We start from the raw sequence: 17,786 nt of genomic DNA, 5'->3' as shown, positions 1-17,786 counted from the left end.
CAGACAAGTGGATTAAAGTTTTACTGAGCTCTGCCCACCAGAGCAACACCCAACTCTACCCACCACCAGTCCCTCCCATCAGGAAACTTGCACAAGCCTCTTAGATAGCCTCATCCACCAGAGGGCAGACAGCAGAAGCAAGAAGAACTACAATCCTGCAGCCTGTGGAACAAAAACCACATTCACAGAAAGATAGACAAGATGAAAAGGCAGAGGGCTATGTACCAAATGAAGGAACAAGATAAAACCTCAGAAAAATAAATGAAGTGGAGATAGGCAACGTTCCAGAAAACAATTCAGAATAATGATAGTGAAGATGATCCAGGACCTCGGAAAAAAAATGGAGGCAAAGATCGAGACGATGCAAGAAACGTTTAACAAAGACCTAGAAGAATTAAAGAACAAACACCTAGAAGAATTAAAGAACAAACAAACAGAGATGAACAATATAATAACTGAAATGAAAAATACACTAGAAGGAATCAATAGCAGAATAACTGAGGCAGAAGAACGGATAAGTGTCAGAAGACAGAAGACAGAATGGTGGAATTCACTGCCATGGAACAGAATAAAGTAAAAAGAATGAAAAGATATGAAGAGAGTCTCAGAGACCTCTGGGACAACATTAAATGCAAAAACATTCGCATTATAGGGGTTCCAGGAAGAGAAGAGAGAGAGAAAGGAGCTGAGAAAATATTTGAGAAGATTATAGTCGAAAACTTCCCTAACATGGGAAAGAAAATAGCCACCCAAGCCCAGGAAGCACTGAGAGTCCCATAGAGGATAAACCCAAGGAGAAACACACTGAGACACATAGTAATCAAATTGGCAAAAATTAAAGACAAAGAAAAATTACTGAAAGCAGCAAGGGAAAAACGACAAATAACATGCAAGAGAACTCCCATAAGGTTAACAGCTGATTTCTCAGCAGAAACTCTACAAGCCAGAAGGGAGTGGCATGACGTATTTAAAGTGATGAAAGGGAAGGACCTACTACCAAGATTACTCTACACGGCAAGGATCTCATTCACATTCGATGGAGAAATCAAAAGCTTTACAGACAAGCAAAAGCTAAGGGAATTCAGCACCACCAAACCAGCTCTACACCAAATGCTAAAGGAACTTCTCTAAGTGGGAAACACAAGAGAAGAAAAGGACTTACAAAAACAAACCCATAACAATTGAGAAAATGATAATAGGAACATACATATTGGTAATTACCTTAAACGTGAATAGATTAAATGCTCTAACCAAAAGACACAGGCTCGCTGAATGGATACAAAAACAAGACCCGTATATGTGCTGTCTACAAGAGACCCACTTCAGACCTAGGGACACATACAGACTGAAAGTGAGGGGATGGAAAAAGATATTCCATGCAAATGGAAATCAAAAGAAAGCTGGAGTAGCAATACTCATAGCAGATAAAAATAGACTTTAAAATAAAGAATGTTACCAGGGACAAGGAAGGACACTACATAATGATCAAGGGATCAATCCAAGAAGAATATATAACAATTATAAATATATATGCACCCAACATAGGAGCACCTCAATACATAAGGCAACTTCTAACAGCTATAAAAGAGGAAATTGACAGCAATACAATAATAGTGGGGGACTTTAAGGCCTCACTTACACCAATGGACAGATCATCCAGACAGAAAATTCATAAGGAAACACAAGTGTTAAGTGACAAAATAGACCAGAGATATTTAATTGATATTTATAGGATATTCCATCCAAAAACAGCAGATTACACTTTCTTTTCAAGTGCACATGGAACATTCTCCAGGATAGATCACATTTGGGTCACAAATCAAGCCTCAGTAAATTTAAGAAAATTAAAATCATATCAAGCATCTTTTCTGTCCACAACGCTATAAGATTAGAAATGAATTACAGGGAAAAAATCATGAAAAACACAAGCACATGGAGGCTAAACCATACGTTACTAAATAACAGAGATTTCTGAAGAAATCAAAGAGAAAATAAAAAAATACCTAGAGACAAATGACAATGAAAACACGATGACCCAATACCTATGGGATGCAACAAAAGCAGTTCTAAGAGGGAAGTTTATAGCTATACAAGCCTACCTCGAGAAAGAAGAAAAATCTCAAATAAACAATCTAACCTTACGCCTAATGGAACTAGAGAAAGAAGAACAAACAAAATCTAAAGTTAGTAGAAGGAAAGAAATCATAAAGATCAGAGGAGAAACAAATGAAATAGAAACAAAGAAAACAATAGCAAAGATCGATAAAACTAAAAGCTGGTGCTTTGAGAAGATAAAATTGATAAACCATTAGCCAGACTCATCAAGAAAAAGAGGGAGAGGATTCAAATCAATAAAATTAGAAATGAAAAAGCAGAAGGTACAACAGACACCGCAGAAATACAAAGCATCCTAAGAGACTACTACAAGCAACTCTATGCCAATAAAATGGACAACCTGGAAGAAATGGACGAATCCTTAGAAAGGTATAACCTTCCAAGTTTAAACCAGGAAGAAATAGAAAATATGAACAGACCAATCACAAGCACTGAAATTGAAACTGTGATTAAAAATCTTCCAACAAACAAAAGCCCAGGACCAGAGGGCTTCACAGATGAATTCTAAGAAACATTTAGAGAAGAGTTAACACCCATCCTTCTCAAACTCCTCCAAAATATTGCAGAGGAAGGAACACTCCAAAACTCATTCTATGAGGCCACCATCACCCTGATACCAAAACCAGACAAAGATACTACAAAAAAAGAAAATTACAGACCAATATCACTCATGAATATAGATGCAAAAATCCTCAACAACATACTAGCAAACAGAATCCAACAACACATTAAATGGATCATACACCATGATCAAGTGGGATTTATCCCAGGGATGCAAGGATTCTTCAGTATAGGCAAATCAATCAATGTGATACACCATATTAATAAATTGAAGAATAAAAACCATATGATCATCTCAATAGATTCAGAAAAAGCTTTTGACAAAATTCAAAACCCATTTATGATAAAACTCTCCAGAAAGTGGGCACAGAGGGAAACTACCTCAACATAATAAAGGCCATATACAACAAACCCACAGCCAAGATCATTCTCAATGCTGAAAAACTGAAAGCATTTCCTCTAAGATCAGGAACAAAACAAGGATGTTGACTCTCGCCACTATTATTCAACATAGTTTTGGAAGTCCTAGCCATGGTAATCAGAGAAGAAAAAGAAATAAAAGGAATACAAATTGGAAGAGAAGAAGTAGAACTGTCACTGTTTGCAGATGACATGACACTATACATAGAGAGTCTTTAAGATGCCACCAAAAAACTACTAGAGCTAATCAATGAATTTGGGCAAGTTGCAGGATACAAAATTAATGCACAGAAATCTCTTGCATTCCTATACACTAATGATGAAAAATCTGAAAGAGAAATTAAGGAAACACTCCCATTTACCACTGCAAGAAAAAGAATAAAATACCTAGGAATAAACCTACCTCAGGAGACAAAAGACCTGTATGCAGAACACCATAAGACACTGATGAATGAAATTAAAGATGATACAAACAGATGAAGAGATATACCATGTTCTTGGATTGGAAGAATCAATATTGTGAAAATGACTATACTACCCAAAGCAATCTACAGAGTCAATGCAATCCCTATCAAATTTCCAATGGCATTTTTTTACAGAACTATAACAAAAAATCTTAAAATTTGTATGGAGACACAAAAGACCCCAAGTAGCCAAAGCAGTCCTGAGGGAAAAAACAGAGCTGGAGGAATCAGACTCCCTGACTTCAGACTATACTACAAATCTACAGTAATCTACAAGACAGTATGGTACTGGCACAAAAACAGAAACATAGATCAATGGAACAGGATAGAAAGCCCAGAGATAAACCCACCCACCTATGCTCAACTAATCTATGACAAAGGAGGCAAGGATATACAACGGAGAAAAGGCAGTCTCTTCAATAAGTGGTGCTGGGAAAACTGGACAGCTACATGTAAAAGAATGAAATTAGAACACTTCCTAACACCATACACAAAAATAAACTCAAAATGGATTAGAGACCTAAATGTAAGACTGGACACTATAAAACTCTTAGAGGAAAACATAGGCAGAACACTCTTTGACATAAATCACAGCAAGATCTTTTTTGATCCACCTCCCAGAGTAATGGAAATAGAAACAAATATAAACAAATGGGACCTAATGAAACGTCAAAGCTTTTGCAAAGCAAAGGAAACTACAAACAAGACAAAAAGACCACCTTCAGAATGGGAGAAAATATTTGCAAACAAATCAATGGACAAAGGATTAATCTCCAAAATATATAAACAGCTCATGCAGCTCAATATTAAAAAAACCAACCCAATCAAAAAGTAGGCAGAAGACCTAAATAGACATTTCTCCAAGGAAGACATACAGATGGCCAAGAAGCACATGAAAAGCTGCTCAACATCACTAACTATTAGAGAAATGCAAATCAAAACTACAATGAGGTATCACCTTACACCAGTTAGAAAATCTACAAACAACAAATGCTGGAGAGCGTGTGGAGAAAAGAGAACCCTCTTGCACTGTTGGTGGGAATGTAAATTGATACAGCCACTAAGGAGAACAGTATGGATGTTCCTTAAAAAACTAAAAATAGAATTATCATATGACCTAGCAATCCCACTACTGGGCATATACCCAGAGAAAACCATAATTCAAAAAGACACATGCACCCTAATATTCATTGCAGCACTATTTACAATAGTCAGGTCATGGAAGCAACCTAAATGCCCATTGACAGACGAATAGATAAAGAAGATGTGGTACATATATACAATGGAATATTACTCAGCCATAAAAAGGAACAAAATCGGGTCATTTGTAGAGACGTGGATGGATCTAGAGACTGTCATACAGAGTGAAGCAAGTCAGAAAGACAAAAACAAGTATCTTATATTAATGCATATATGTGGAACCTAGAAAAATAGTACAAATGAACTGGTTTGCAGGGCAGAAATTGAGACACAGATGTAGAGGACAAATGTATGGACACCAAGGGGGTAAAGGGGGTGGTGGTGGTGGTTGTGGGATGAATTGGGAGTTGGGATTGACATATATACACTAATGTGTATAAAAGGGATAACTAATAAGAATCTGCTATATAAAAAAAATAAATAAAATTCAAACAAAAAGCTATATATATATTATACCTATACATATATATATCTCCTGCTGTGAGATAAAAGTAGATCCAGTTCCAGAAACTACTTGGAAAGGAAATCAAAAAGCACATCTTTCCGTCCTTATCATTTCCATTACGTGGTCACCCAGCCTTGCATCTGGCACATGGCTCTTAGAGGTAACTCGGTTGGTCATAACGATGCCCTGTATCTCTAGTCTGGTGTAAGTTTTCTGATGGAAACTACAACTGATTCCCTTTGCTCTGTGCTGCCTTGTGAAGTCTACTTTATTTTTGATGCACTCTATCACGTTTAATGAAAAACTTCTCATGAGCCAGAATTCGGAGGTGGCTGTTTACAGCTGAGTTTTATGAAAATCACAGTCAAGGATTAGAAACAGAAGTAAAATTGGTTGTACCTGTATGGGTAACATACACATAACAGGTTCAATGCTCCAGTTTGTATTCTCACCTTTTGTAACATTTATCAATTACCCCCTACTCACATTTCCTAGCCTCCCAAGATGGTCTCCTGGGTCTCACTGTAGAACATTCTGGAATCAGTTTGGTAAATTTTTCAATATATTACTTTTCCTCTCATGCTCTCACTTTATAAAAACTAGGCAAACATTTGTCCTTAAGCTGGTAAATAAAGGATTTTAAGAGGTTGCCACCTACTTCAAGCAAGACTGGAACTTTGGGCTACTGAGAGGGCAGCAACCAGGCTCTTATCACCAACCACAGTGGGATCAAGAGAAGGAGGTGGGGGAGGTGACCCCATTTTCTGTATTCTCAAGGAAGCTTTTAACTTTGCCATTTCCTTTGGAAAAATGAAGTCAGAAGTGCCTTCACTGCCAAACTGTTACTCTTTTATTCTTCCCACCCTGAGTCAAGAGCCAGCCTCCCCGTCAGCAACCTCCGAGGCTGAGGAGCAACCAGGCAAAGCCCAGAGGGTGCAGGCAGCCACGCGGGACGATGGAGACGGGCCAACCAGATCAGCGTGTTGGAGCGTGAAGGGAGTGAGGGCACATCCTAGGTAACTCCCGGCCACCACGTCTGCTGTTTCAACCCCGCCAGGCCAGTTTTCTCCCAGATGCCAGGTCTGACAGTAAGAATTGAAGGGGGCATGAGGGTGGCTCATCACCACACGTGACCAGTCCTGGGAAGTCAGGACACAGAGACACCAAGAGCAGGTGCCCAACATCACTTCTCTTAGTGTCATTTTCTAGAGAGGACAAGAGGGGGTCTACTTCCAGTTGGAGGAGAGGACTGGTGGCACGATTTTCTGTATTGGATCCTAGCAGTTTGATTTGTAAACAGGAGAAAACTTTAATCTTGACTTGGGGGTGGGGTGGGGTAGGGCTGGAAATGGTTTAGATTCACATCCTTGCTGGGACTGGGCAGAAATCATTGCAAGGGTAAAAGCCAACTCAGGAAGAGCAGCAGGTAGATCCAGACCCCCAGGCACAGGTTTTAACAGGAAGTTGACCGCTTACAGCTCCCGCCCTAGCCTTTCAGCATCACACAGTGGTGACAGGCGCTAACTCCATCACTCGGGTCCTCGTCTGAAGGATGCTCCTGTCCTGAGGATGCTGCACATACTTTTTGATTCAAACTCAGTGCCCGATTGGCAGGTCAGGGAGCCCAACTCAGGCATCTTTATACTCACCCAATACGATGCTAAGTGAAGCAACCCATGGAGCTGGAATTAATTCACGATAATAAGTTCTTACATGTTTAAACTATACTTTACAAAGCATTTTCTCTTACCCTTAGTTCCTGAGAAGATAGTCTTAAACCTGTTTTAAAATTGTAATATACCCAGAATCACAAGAGTTTTTTTTTTAAAAAAACCAGTTCTTTAAGATATGTAAAGGAGACCCTATTAATGCAGTGAATTATAAGAAATAAAATCTGTGACAGCATCATGCAGCCTCTTCCTCAGTGTTCATTAGCCATGACTTTACCTTTGATGTCCAGTAACTTCATGTACAAGCTTTCCATTTATAAAAGTGGATAGAATATCTGTTAAAAATATCACAGCAGCAATGCCTACAGGGTTCTCAAACATCTATGAAAAATAAGAAATCTAGATACATGTGTAATGTTTACAGGATGCTAACTTTATGGTTATTTGGAAATATCTAGATAGTTGCAGCATGCTGACTCAGCCAGGGGATTATCTGAAGAAATGCCACGCGGATTACTGCCTTTGTGAAAGCACTGTGTGGTTACAGCTGAGGTTCAAACTACTACTATCAACCATAAACAACAAAGGTTACGTGTGAATAAACACATCCCCGGGACGAAGTCGGTATGTTTGATTAATTAGCAAGCCTACTTTCCTCTAGAGAATGTCAACATCTGCTGTCGGGCCATACTAACATGCCCTGGGTAACCCTTTTGTTTCTTCCTCAAGGTTACTGGGTTCTGTGAAAGCTGTTTCGCCTGTTGGTGTTAGTAAGCTGCTGTCCATGTTAGCAATGAAGTGTCCCTTACGCGTTTAGCCCACACCTAGCACGTGGCACTGAGAGTACTGTATTAAAGGTTAGATTTTTATACCAACTCGCTTTTTTAGCAAATAGCAAGAGCAACATGAAGGGCATTTTATATAGAACAAATCTCTCCGTTCTACCCAAGAACTGAAAGTAACTGCAAATCAAGAGGCATGCTGGATGCTAGCGGTACCTTGGAGACAGCCAGTTCCTTCGATTTAGACTCAAACAGGTGCTCCAGCTTGGAAGTGTCCACCTTAATAGGTTCCAGTTTCGACCACAGGAATTCTCTGCAGCGGCCGTTCTTCTTACACGGCCACTCAAAAGGCCGCACTTCATTCCAGAACAGACGGATGGTCTTCTTTTTCTTGGTGAATGCTGGCTGACCCCTGGGTACCTGGGGCCACCCTAAGCCCTGAGGAGGAGCACTGAATACTGGAGGAGGAGCCAATAAATTACCGGGGACTGGAGGGGGAGGCACGCCGTCCAGCAGGGGTGGAGGGGGAGGGGGCGGCAAACCGAGAAAGGTGGGCGGGGGTGGGGGAGGCAGCCCCGGGGCCTCCCTGTGACCCAGGTCCACGTCCAGGACGTCAATGTCGTCCTCCTCCCCCAGGTCAGTGAAATCCATGTCTTGGATTCTGAGCTCCCGTGGATTGGCCATGAGCTGGTCCCAGATGTAGTCAGATTCCGTCTTGGGCTGTGCCGACACCTTCTCCGTGACCTTGTCATTGGGCTCGGCATCAGGGGAGACGGACCCTCTCCCTAGGTCCCCGCTGTTGAATTTCTCAGCAAAGGCTTTCACGCTGCCCCGATTGTCCAGACAGCCAACGTCCACCCTCCTGACGCTCTCATCCTGGGCCAGAGAGTTGGCCTGCAAGGTGGATATCCGGCTGGCCAGGCTGGCTACGGCCTCCGCCCCCTGCGCGGTCCTCGTGGTCTCGCCCTCCCCCTTCTCATCATCCGTGGGCTTTCTGTTATGGGCATACAGCATGTCCAGCATGAACCGTTTGCTGGTAAGGATGTCGCCACACTGCTCATTTACACCGGCATCCTGAACACCCGCAGACCACAAACCTGAAAAGTTCACAGGAAAACAAAACATGAGAACGTGGCACGGGCCTCAATGCAATGAGAAAAGCAACTAGGCAACATGTGGACATTGCACACAGAGGGATTCAGGAAGGCACAGAAATAAAGCAATTGGAGAGGAAGGTGGTCATGCCTGACAAGATGCTCTTGATCAGAAAGAGATGCTACATCAAAGAGCCAATGACCCACTCTAGGACCCAAGACTCTTGTAGGTATGACACTGCTTGTGGCTCTGGCCTAGGCTCATGGGAAAAATTTTCCGCACATTTGCTGCCCACCCATGACAGCTGGTCAGGACCCATCCAGGATAACTAAGGGGCTTCTGCCCTAACTACACACAGGGAGGCAAGGAAATGCTCCCTCACCCGTGGCAGATGTTAGAAAGGCTGTAGAGTTATCCCCCTTTCTCCCCCTACTCCACCTCTGCACCAGGGCAGCCAAAGTGTCTGGAGAAATGCACAGACCATGCCATTGGTCACACTTTAAGTTCATGGCCACCAGTCTTCAGGTGATGCTGCCTGGCGGTCCCATCCATGACCTCTCCTAGATGACTTTTCACACACCTCCACTCTCCTCTAGCATCCCCCACCCATCTCATCCTCTGCAAGCATGGCCTTGTTTCCTGTTTCAAAAACTTAATAGACAAAGTCAGAGATCTTCCAGGGCCTCCATTCTGCCTCCACCCACCCACCTGCACCTGAACCCTGACCATGGCCTCTGTCCTGTGACACTGACAAACCGTCCTCTTAGCGGGGGTCAACCGCTCCACTCGTGCAGTCGGAAGCCACTCCAGCAATTCTCCATCCTGCATCTCCCATGCTCCCCCTACTAGGCCTTCCTACTGGCATATAAACATGGTATAATTTTACCCATGAAACAAAAACAGAAAACCTCACTTGATTCCACTTATGCCTCCACCTATAATCCAAATTTTCTCCTTTCTTTTAAAGGAAAGCTGCTTATAAGAGTTGTTTTGCTATCTCCAATTTCTTTCTTTATTCTCTCTTGAAGCCAGTCTAGTGAAGTTTTTGCTCCCTTTCAAAGATGCTCCTTTCCGGGTGACCGATGACCTTGCTGTTGCACTAGACGCAGCTGTCGCTCCCTCATCCTTGACTTATGTCCTTCACTTGGCCTCCCAGACATTGCGCTCACTTGCTTTGCCTCCTTCTTTTTGGCTGCTCCTTCTCAGTCTCCTGGGTTGGTTCCTCCTTGTCTTTAAGTGTCCCTGGACCTCTTCTCTCCATCTACTCTCACTTTCTTAGTCACCATCTCATTCAGTCTCAGGGCTTGAAATACCACCTTCTGCCCTCACTCCCATCCACTCACTGAAACTGCTTCTCCTGCAGTCATTTCCTACCTCAGACATGGCTACTTCACCCATCTTGCTGCCAATTCCAAAAGCCTCAGTCATCCTTGACTTTTATCCTGTTCTTTCACCCCACACAGCAGGGCATCCTGTTAGCTAAATCTTCACGTTACACCCGGAATCCAGCCACTTTTCTCGTCACCACTCCTGCCACGACCCCGGTCCGATCCAGCATGGTTTCTTGCCGACGGTATTGCAGGGGAGCCCCTAGCTGGTCTCGGCTTCCACTCTTGTCCCTCTGCAGTCAGTTCTCAACACCACAGCCACGTGATGTGTTACAATGTCCGATCGTATCTCTCTGCTTAAAGTCTTCTAATAGTGCCACATTTCACTGAGACAAAAAGTCAATGACCTGTCAATGTTCCCAAGCCATGTGTGATGCCACCTTAATTTTCTTTCCTCTCCTACCACCACCTCTACCACTGCCACCACCCCAGATATACACACGTGAACCTCTTCAGCTACAGCAGCTTCCTGACATTCCTAGAACTCACCAGGCGTGAGGTGATCCAGCCTCAGGATCTTTGCCCCTCCTGGGACAAACCCAGGTAATCACACAATTTGCTTCTCAACTTCCTTTAGGTCTTTGCTCAAATAGTATCTCCCAGTGAAATCTTCCCCGATCACCTTATTTAAAATTGTGCAAACCTCCCTCTCCCCCCCAGTTTCATCCTTTCCTGCTTTATTTTCTGCCCAAGCATTTCTTACTGTCTAGTCTTCCACACGTTTCCCTTTTTGACTTTACTGTTGCCTCTGCCCCATCACTGGAATGGTTATCATTACTTGTTAAGCTGTGCTCCTCCTTGAAATGTAAACGCTACAACAGCAGGGATCTGGGTTTGTTTTCTTCCCTGTTGTATCCCCAGCACCTAGGATGAATGAATGAATGAATGGTCACCAATGTTATCCCTCTGAATTTGCTTCCTAAGGGCCAGCAGGGCTGTGCAGTGGGCATTTCAGGATGTGAGTTCCATCAGATATCTAGGGCCTGTGTGGATACTTGTTTGGGGAGGGGGCAGAAGACCTAGGCCGTGGACATGAGCATCAGGAGTCTTCTTTCTACCAAAGAAGAGCCAGATCAAACAGGCTGGGTGGGGGGACACTGGTCTCTCCCACATAGCTGGGGCTTCATCTTGAGGAGGTATTTACTGGGGAAGCACAGAGGCCCCCTGGTGCTCCATTTTTTCCTGTGTAGCTTTGTCCTCTATGTTCTCCTCGACAGTGGCCTAAGCTCACCAAGAGACCAACACCAGAACAAGGAGCTCTTAAGCCCTCTTGTAGGTTGGTTTCACAAACAAAATACACTTAGGCGATGACCACCATCAAAGAGAGAAGAGGTGGCATTTGAGGACACGACGGAAAAACTTCTACAGCTGGTCAGACAGTCCTGTAAATAGGGAGACTGCTTTGATGCCAGGAAGCTGTGGCAGATAAAGTGGCTGAGTCTCTCTGAACAGACTGCCTCACTCTCTCCATTTATTGGGAAATGTTGGCAGTTACTTATTTTGGCAACAGGGGAAAGAGCATAATCAGGTAACATTCTGAATGCTGGTTTTCTCGTTTACATTCTTCATTCATTTAGGTCTTTTTAAAATCATTATGTAGGGTGCTTCTTTGTCCCTAGTAATTTCCTCTGCTCTGAAGTCTACTTTATCTGATATTAATATAACCACTCCAGCTTTTCTTTGATTAATGTTGGCATGATATCTTTTCCCAACTTTTAACTTTCCATCTGCCCATGTCATTACGTTTGAAATGAGTGTTGTATATGATAGCATGTAGCTGGGTTGTGTTTTTATACACTCAGCAAATCTCTGTCTTTTAATTGATATGTTAGGGCTTAAGTCTGCTGTTTTATTTGTTGTGTTTGATCTCTTTGTTTCAGTGTCTGTTTCTCCTTTCTCGTCTTGGGTGGATTACTTGAACATTTTTTAGAATTTCAACATGATTCATTTAGAGTGTTTCTGAGTACATGGCTTCATGTAATTTTCTTAGTGGTTGCTCTAGGTATTACAATATATACACTAACTTATTTAGTCTATTGGTATTTACTACTTTGAAGTGTAGAAACCTTACTTCCATTTCGATCCCATTACCCTCCCACTTTTAAAAATACAATTGTCTTAAGTACTTCCTCTACATGTACTGAACACCATATATCAAATGTAATTTTTGCTTCCACTATCAAATATGATTTAAGAAGCTCACGAGTAAAGAGAGAGCATTTTTTAATTTACCCCTATTTTTATCCATTCTGTTGTTCTTTTCTTTCTGGAGTCCCAAGCCTTCTTCTGTCATCATTTCCTTTCTGTTTGGAGAACTTCCTTTAGCCATTCTTCAAGGGTAGGTCTGCTAGTGTCAAATTCTCCTAGTTTTTCTTTAACTGAGAATGTCTTTACTTTCCCTGCATAGTTAAAGGCTACTTTTACTGTATATGTAATTCATGGTTGATAGTTCTAGTCTTTTAGCACTTGATAGATGCTGTGCCCCTTCCTGCTGGCCTCCATGTTTCAGATGAGAAACCTGCTATCCTTTGAATTGCTGTTCCTCTATAGGTACCACGTTATTTCTTTCTTTCCAAAAACTATTTTTTTGGTTTTTAGTTTTCAGAGGTTTGCCATTTGTCTTGGTGCAGATTTCTTTGGATTTATCCTTGTTAGGATTTGCTCAGCTTCTTAAATCTGTAGATTTATACCTTTTGCCAAACTTGGGAAATTTTCAGCCATTATTTCCTCAAATATCTTTCCACACTGCACTCTCTCTCCTCTTATTCTCAGACTCGGATGAAATGAATGTTAGTTTTATTGACATAATCCCATGGGTCCCTGAGGCTCTGTTCATTTTTTCTAGTCTATTTTTTTCTCTGTTATTCAGATTTGGTAATTTCTACTGATCTGTTTTCAAGAACACTGATTATTTTCTTTGTTGTCTCCAATCAACAATAAAGCATGTCAAAAATTTTATTTCAGTTACTGTATTTTCCAGTTCTATAATTTCCCTTGGGTTCTTTTTTAATAACTCCTATTTCTTTGCTAAGATTTTTTTTCATGTATTTCCTGAGTCCTGAGTGTTTGTAACTGTCCACTGAAGCATTATTATGATGACTGCTTTAAAATTTTTGACAGATAATTCCAGCATCTGATTCATCTCAGTGTTGGCACCTGTGGATGGTCTTTTCCCATTCAAGATGTGACTGCCCTACTTCTTGATATGATGAGTGATTTTCGATTGTATCCTGGATATTTTCAGTATCATCTGACAGACTCTGGATAATATTTAATCTTCTCTTTTAGCAGGTAGTCACCCTTTTGGGGTGTAGCATACAGGGCTTGGTACAGGTAGATGTTCAGCTCCCTGCTGGGTCCCACTGTCACCACCCAGGAAGAGGGCTGACTCACACTCCCTCACTGCAGATGGGTAGGTTGGAGGTTCAGCGCCCCCTTGACCCCACCAGCATCTTCCCAGTGGAGGTGAAGCACTAACTCACGTTGGCTCATTGCCTCCAAGTGAGGTGAAGGCTCAGCTTCCCACCAGTCCCCACTGATTCTGGCTTGGGGAGAACAGAGTGCAGACTAGTACCACCTCCAGCCACATCATTCTACCTTGTTTATACCAGATGGCGATGGAAGCTCAGCTCTCTGCTGTGCTCCCATCAGCATCAGGGACAAGGATGGTGGTGGTGGGGACAGAGAATGCTATTAGTCCCCTCTCCACTCCTCATTAAGTCTAGCTCCTTCTGGGTGAGGGTGAAGGCTCAGATCCCCACAGGACCCCATAGACACTACACTGTTGGAGGAATTGGGACCCACTTGCTTCTCCCCTTCAGGGGACAGACTGAGCTCCCCATTAGGCCAACACCACCCCAGCAGGGGAACTGGAGCACTACCTGCTTCTACCGGGCAGGGGATAGAAGACTGGCTCCCTCTGAGTCCCGCTGACACCACAGAGTTGAGGAGGGGAAGGAACGGCAGAATTGTCACTCCTATCTCTATGGGGGTGCTGTATAGAAAGCCACTTCCTCTTCAGTCTCACTGAAACCACTGGGTTAGGGGGAGAGGTGGGACAGTGGCAAATTTTCCATTAGACCTTATTTAGGATAGAGCACTTATTAACAGCAGAAAAGATTTTCTGTTCTGTTAGGCAACGCCTTTTCCGATCCTTTGGCTAAGGGAATCAGCTTTCCTTGAAGCTGCACTGCCATGTCATTCAAGTCTAAAGCCTCCTAGGCAGTCTGCTTCATTCTTTCCAACTTTCAGAGTCCTCCTATGATTGGCTGTTCTGTTACATCCAGGGTGTTGGTATTTTAGTTGTAAAACGGAGGACCTGGGAGCAATGGGGGCGTCTCCATCTTAGCCAGATTCATTCATTTATTCATCAGTGGTTTTATGAGCCCCTACTATGTTCTGGGCACCCAGCCAGGAAGTAAGAACTCACAATGAATAAGATAGACAACCCCATCCTCACAAAGCTTACATTCAAATAGAGACAAAGGACAGTTATACAAGTAACTACAACAAAGTGTGATGAATGCTACAGTAAAGCCTCTTACTCTAATGCCAGGGAGTGGAACACATGAAAACAAAGAAAAATAAAAACACACATCTGCAATAAGTTGGGTCTCTTTCAAGCCCTACAAATTCATTCTCAAGTAATAAGTACAACTGTGAGAAATAAGACTGGGAATCACTTTGATTGCCTTTGTGATTTAATTGAGAAAATTCTGAAAAGCAAAAGCTATGGTGAGAGAGCTTCTCTGTCTCCACAGCGGCTGATGTGCCCATGAGCAGCGGGAATTTTTAGGAACCAATAAGCTACAACAAATAAACATGGTCACATCTCTTAACAGCACCAGACTGAAGCAGAAAAGTCACTGCAAAGCTCCAATTCCTGGACACCACCAGCTTTTGGGAGAAAGTCAATGGTTCTTCACTGGGAGCAGAGTCTCCATTTTTGGAAAGTTGTCCTTATTTGGAAGGATATTGGGCAATCTGATCCACGAAAGCTCTGTTCCCTGGCTTATTTTTACTAATCCAACTTGTTTATATGTTTTAGGCCTGCTAAACCTAGTTATGATGAATAATACTTCAAGCTACTCATAATAGAATAAAACATGATTTAAGGCCAAATGATCAAGCAGGCTTACCCGACACCCTGTACTGTGACCATAATTACATTTAATGTGAATAACGACAAGTAGAATTTGAGAGTGTAACTGTAATCTGACTTTGAAAGAAATTTAGTATCAATATACGTAATCCTTTTAGCACACACATCTTCAACCAGACACAAGATTTTCAATGCGATAATTCCTAAGACATAAAGTATTTTAAGTCCTCCTTTTTCACTATATAATGGTGACCAGTGATATATAGAATAAAATCGAATAATATAACTGTCAAAACTCAAATATTAACTATTTAGACTAAGCCATTGATTGACAGGTCTCCTAGGAGACATTATGGCTTCATTCATTCATTCAATCTTTGTTCACTCATCCAGGCTTCAGGGACAATGTATTCTTAATCTGTGAACTAACATATCATGCCTGGGTTGTGCCACTCATTGGCAGGCCCTTGCAGCTGCCCTTTGGGCCTAAGATGTAAGTTCCTTGAGTCTGTGTCACTGTGTAGCCTTAATGAAGCCTGGCCCATAAGACATGCCTTCACTGGTGAGGAGAGTCAGTTGAAAGAGGTGGCTTCCTGCCACCCTGAGAGTGTACGGATCATGGGTAGGAAAACCAACTCCATGGTGTCACATATGAATCATAATTCAAATGATTATTTGAATCGTTTACAATTTCTAGAACCCTCTGTGGCACCCTCCCCAAGTCCCTAGTGAGGACTAACATTCCATTTGATCCCTAAACATAAAGTCACCATTAAACAGGAGAAACTGAATGAATATTGGGGATAACACCAAAAAGGTATGATTCCATAAGAAAAAGCACGTACTTAGTATCGAAGAAAAGAGTGGTCCTGAGCATATTGTGGAAAATTACCTAAAGGACATACATTCCAGCTGAGCACATCAAATTGATCTCTGCATGCTGTGAACTGGCAGGTTTTCAAAGTACTCATATGATTCATTTCACCAAATCTGCTCTGGTCTGCAATGTTCAGTCATAGTGGCTTAACACACTTCCTTGCAAACACTCTTTCAAGGGAGTAGACAACAACATGACATGTCTCTAAATTTAAATCAGAAAAAAGCCACACTTACTACTCACAATTAAACAGTTAGAAGGAAATGAGGAATTTCTCTTCTGGGGTTTGTTCCTCAGGAAAAGTCCCTTGTTGCCCTCATTATCAGGCCCTTTTCCCAGCTGTAGAAGTGATGGTGCAGCCTTGTGGCAGAGGGTCAGGGCCCTTCTGCAGGGCGGGAAGCTGCTGGCTGGCTGAGTGGGGCCACACCCCCCTCCAGACACTGGGGGACAGTCTGGGGAGTGAGCTGGGCCAGACGGTCAGCTCAGAGGCCAGCAAACCAGGTCCCCTGCCCCGGCATTCCCTGGGATGTGTTCACGGGGAAAGGGGGCCTCCTTACCGGTCCCCCTGTCCCGAGAGAGCTTGTCCTCCTTGTCCTCCCTCTCCAACGTGCTGCTGGAGGACGAGACGCTGGAGGCCGAGCAGTTGTCCCGCTCGTTCACTGCCTCATTCTGTTGCTCCTTCTCGCTCAGGGAGGCTCGCTCTTCAGCCTCTGGCTCCAGGGCCCGCTCCACCTCGCTCTCTGCTCCCACGTGGGCAGGGGCTAGTTCCCGGCTGGCCTCATCGGCCACCCGTCCCGCCTCTGCCTCTGCCTCTGCTTCTGCCTCTGGTTCGGGCTCAGGATCCCCGGTGCTCGCTGAGGGAGATAACAGTGGAGATTATGAGCAGGACAGGAATTTCTAGGAAGCGTCGAGTGAGGGTGAGATTGAACATGAGGCTGATTTCTTCGTGCTGTCTGAGGCAGGCAGAATTCTAAACTGGCCCCTGAGATTCCCGTCCCCTGGTTATTCAGTCAAACACAGACTGAGGCACTGCAGGGAAGGGGCCGTGCAGCTGGTGTTCACGTCTCAAGTCTCTTGACCTTAAGATACGGAGCTTATCCAGGTAGGCCTGATCTAACCTGGTGAGCCTTTTAAAAACAGAGTGTTTTCTGGTTAGCATCAGAAAAGAATGTCAGAGATTAGAAGCACAAGAAATATTTGATGAAGTACTTCCCTGGTGGCGTAGTGGTTAAGAATCTGCCTGCCGATGCAGGGGACACGGGTTCGATCCCTGGTCTGGGAAGATGCCACATGCCGCAGAGCAACTAAGCCCGTGCACCACAACTACTGACCCTGTGCTCTAGAGCCCACGAGCCACAACTGCTGAGCCCGTGTGCCACAACTACTAAAGCCCGTGTACCTAGAGCCCACGCTCCGCAACAAGAGAAGCCACCGCAATGAGAAGCACGCTCATTGCAACAAAGAGTAGCCCCCAACCTGCCGCAACTAGAGAAAGCCTGTGCACAGCAACGAAGACCCAATGCGGCCAAAGATAACTAAAATAAATAAATTTATTTTTTAAAAAAGTATTTGACACATCAGTGCTGGTTTTAAAGATGGAGGGGGCCGTGTGATGAGGAATGTGGTGGCCTCTAGAAGCTGAGAGTGACTCCTGGCCGACAGCCAGCG

General features: G+C 43.3%; 1 protein-coding gene across 4 annotated transcripts in view; it reads right to left on the bottom strand.

Annotated features, from left to right (window-relative positions):
• The window catches only part of FHOD3 (formin homology 2 domain containing 3), a 494,073-nt gene that overhangs the window by 64,939 nt on the left and 411,348 nt on the right, over nt 1-17,786 (bottom strand). For all 4 annotated transcript variants that reach the window (XM_027127768.1, XM_027127769.1, XM_027127771.1 and 1 more), the window contains 2 exons: nt 16,676-16,972; nt 7,874-8,754 (listed from right to left, as the gene is read on the bottom strand). In XM_027127768.1, coding sequence (XP_026983569.1) covers nt 7,874-8,754; nt 16,676-16,972 — 1,178 coding nt within the window. The remainder of the gene's footprint in view (nt 1-7,873; nt 8,755-16,675; nt 16,973-17,786) is intronic.

This window comes from Aethalodelphis obliquidens, unplaced genomic scaffold (assembly GCF_003676395.1).
Source record: "Aethalodelphis obliquidens isolate GAN/ISIS:26980383/991018 unplaced genomic scaffold, ASM367639v1 scaffold32, whole genome shotgun sequence".
Taxonomy (NCBI): Eukaryota; Metazoa; Chordata; class Mammalia; order Artiodactyla; family Delphinidae; genus Aethalodelphis; species Aethalodelphis obliquidens.
This window is presented reverse-complemented; position numbering and strand designations above follow the sequence as displayed.